The sequence below is a fragment of the Meleagris gallopavo genome, chromosome 14 (assembly GCF_000146605.3).
Source record: "Meleagris gallopavo isolate NT-WF06-2002-E0010 breed Aviagen turkey brand Nicholas breeding stock chromosome 14, Turkey_5.1, whole genome shotgun sequence".
Taxonomy (NCBI): domain Eukaryota; kingdom Metazoa; phylum Chordata; class Aves; order Galliformes; family Phasianidae; genus Meleagris; species Meleagris gallopavo.
The window spans coordinates 2,818,350-2,821,090 of NC_015024.2; the positions used below are offsets into that span (position 1 = coordinate 2,818,350).

At 66.6% G+C, this 2,741-nt stretch overlaps 1 protein-coding gene across 1 annotated transcript in view; it reads left to right on the forward strand.

Moving 5' to 3' along the window:
- Nucleotides 1-128: 128 nt before the first annotated feature.
- The window catches only part of SEMA3B (semaphorin 3B), a gene marked incomplete at its 5' end in the record, with an annotated part of 3,322 nt that continues 709 nt past the window's right edge, over nt 129-2,741 (forward strand). The window contains 14 exons of the mRNA XM_019619971.1: nt 129-308; nt 414-476; nt 549-668; nt 739-832; nt 918-1,037; nt 1,119-1,264; nt 1,338-1,452; nt 1,520-1,589; nt 1,655-1,799; nt 1,867-2,086; nt 2,160-2,251; nt 2,323-2,364; nt 2,440-2,597; nt 2,664-2,736. Of these exons, the coding sequence (XP_019475516.1) occupies nt 129-308; nt 414-476; nt 549-668; nt 739-832; nt 918-1,037; nt 1,119-1,264; nt 1,338-1,452; nt 1,520-1,589; nt 1,655-1,799; nt 1,867-2,086; nt 2,160-2,251; nt 2,323-2,364; nt 2,440-2,597; nt 2,664-2,736 (1,638 nt within the window). The remainder of the gene's footprint in view (nt 309-413; nt 477-548; nt 669-738; nt 833-917; nt 1,038-1,118; nt 1,265-1,337; nt 1,453-1,519; nt 1,590-1,654; nt 1,800-1,866; nt 2,087-2,159; nt 2,252-2,322; nt 2,365-2,439; nt 2,598-2,663; nt 2,737-2,741) is intronic.

A 2,741-nucleotide genomic window follows, 5' to 3' on the forward strand; every position in this document is an offset into this window, starting at 1 on the left:
CACGCACGGAGCTGGGGCTCGGCTCTCAGCCCTCGCTGCACCGAGGAATGGGGTCCGGGCTCCCAGGAACGGGGTCGTGGCATCGGGTTGGGAGCACGCCCTGGGGATCCGTCCGTGGGCAGGGCTGAGCAGAGTGGCCCGGCCCTGCAGAGCTGCGGGCCCGCCACGGGCTGCGACTCTTCCAGCTGGAGCGCTCGTGCTGCTACGAGGCCCTGCTGCTGGATGAGGAGCGCGGCCGCCTCTTCGTGGGTGCCAAGAACCACCTGCTGTCACTGAGCCTGGACAACATCAGCCAGCGGGACAGGAAGGTAAAGGAGGCGGGTAGAGGTGGGGCTGGCATCCCGTGGTGTGATCTTTGGGTTTGGTGCCTTTGGCTGGGTGTGGGGGATGCCACCTTTTCTTCCCACCCACAGATCTACTGGCCGGCTCCGGTGGAGTGGAGGGAGGAGTGCAACTGGGCCGGCAAGGACATCACAGTGCGTGCGGGATGGGACGGGCGGGCAGGGTGGGGGCTGCAGAGAGGGCTCGGTACCACCCTGCACCACCAGGCCGAGTGCATGAACTTTGTGAAGATCCTGCATGCCTACAACCGGACCCACCTGTACGCCTGCGGCACCGGTGCCTTCCACCCCACCTGCGCCTTCGTGGAGGTGGGCCAGCACACCGAGGTGAGATGTGGGGTGCCATGGTGCAGCATGGTGCGACACGGCACTGCCGCCACTGACCCCACTCTCCCAGGACCACATCTTCAAGCTGGACACGCGGCGTGCTGAGGATGGCAAAGGGAAGAGCCCCTACGACCCCCGGCATGCAGCCGCCTCCGTTCTCGTGGGTAGGAGGGCAGCAAGGGCACTCCCGAGGCAATGGCAGGGGCTGGCAGAGCGGCTCCTGATGACCCTTCCCTCGATGCCCACCAGGCGAGGAGCTCTACTCAGGAGTGGCCACCGATCTGATGGGGCGCGACTTCACCATCTTCCGCAGCATGGGCTCCCGCCCGTCCGTCCGCACGGAGCAGCACGACTCTCGTTGGCTCAACGGTCAGTGCCAGGGGGTCTCTGCGCCCGCCGGGTCCCCGTGGGTGCCCACAGACTCTGAATGTGCCACCCATCCACTCCCAGAACCCAAGTTCGTGGATGTTTTTTGGGTGCCGGAGAGCGAGAACCCCGACGACGACAAAATCTACTTCTTCTTCCGCGAGATGGCGGTGGAGCGGCAGCAGGGACTGGGCAAGGCCAGCATCAGTCGCATCGGCCAGATCTGCAGGGTGGGTGTGGGCAGCCGCAGCGTGGCCGTGGGGCTGTGGTGCCACCCCTCAGCGGCCATCCCTTGCCCCACAGAATGACGTGGGTGGGCAGCGCAGCCTGGTGAACAAGTGGACGACGTTCCTCAAGGCGCGCCTGGTGTGCGCCGTGCCCGGCACCGACGGCGCAGACACGCACTTCGATGAGCTCCGTGAGTGCCCACTGGGATGGCCGGGTGGTGCCTGGAGGGGCTGTACTGATGCTTCCCCTGCCCACAGGTGACGTCTTCCTGCTGCAGACGAGGGACAAGCGCAACCCCTTGGTCTATGCCGCCTTCTCCACCTCCAGGTAACGCCCGTCGTGCGCCCTGCGTGTGCCACGTGCTGATCCTCATGCCCCATTTCTCTCCCCAGCTCCATCTTCCAGGGCTCGGCTGTCTGCATCTACACCATGGCCGACATCCGCCGGGCGTTCCTGGGCCCCTTTGCGCACAAGGAGGGCCCCAACTACCAGTGGGTGCCATACCAGGCACGCGTGCCGTACCCCCGCCCGGGCATGGTATGTGGTGTGGCACGGGCTGCTGGGGAATATAGAAATCCTGCTGATGCAGCTCTGCCTCCCGCAGTGCCCCAGCAGAACCTTCGGCACCTTCAGCTCCACCAAGGACTTCCCGGATGAGGTGATCCAGTTTGCCCGGCACCACCCATTGATGTACAACCCAGTGCTACCCCACGGCCAGCGGCCCCTCTTCCTGCAAGCTGGCGTGCCCCACACCTTCACCCGCATCGCCGTCGATCGTGTGGCTGCCGCCGATGGCCACTACGACGTCCTCTTCATTGGCACAGGCACGTGGCTGAGCTCTCAGGGGCTGAGGGCTGGGGCTATCTCTAAGCCCCCCACTCACCACTCTCCCTGCAGATGTGGGCACTGTGCTGAAGGTGGTCTCGGCACCGCAGCAGAGCTGGCACGGCATGGAGCCGCTGCTGCTGGAGGAGCTGCAGGTTTTCCAGGTGGGTCCCTGCACTGGGGGCTGCACACCTCCCGTGCCCCATCTATAACGGCTGCCCTTGCTCTCCTGCAGGACGCGTCCCCCATCACCAGCCTGCAGCTCTCCTCCAAACGGGTAATGAGGAGGGGGCTGAGCCCTGCCGGACTCGCGGGCTCCATCACAGGGGTGCTGAGCCCTCTCTCCCTGTAGCAACAGCTCTACGCCGGCTCAGCCACCGCCGTGGCCCAGCTGCCCCTGCACCGCTGCGGCGCCTACGGCAAGGCGTGCGCCGAGTGCTGCCTGGCACGGGACCCGTACTGCGCCTGGGACGGCACCGCCTGCACCCGCTTCGTGCCCAGCACCAAGAGGTATGTCGTGCTGGGACCCCGCGCCCGGGGACAAGAGCGCGCCGTGCAGCCCACGCCTCTCCGCAGGCGCTCCCGCAGGCAGGACGTCCGCAACGGGGATCCCAACCTGCTGTGCTCCGAAGGTGCGTGGGGCCGCGGGGCGCG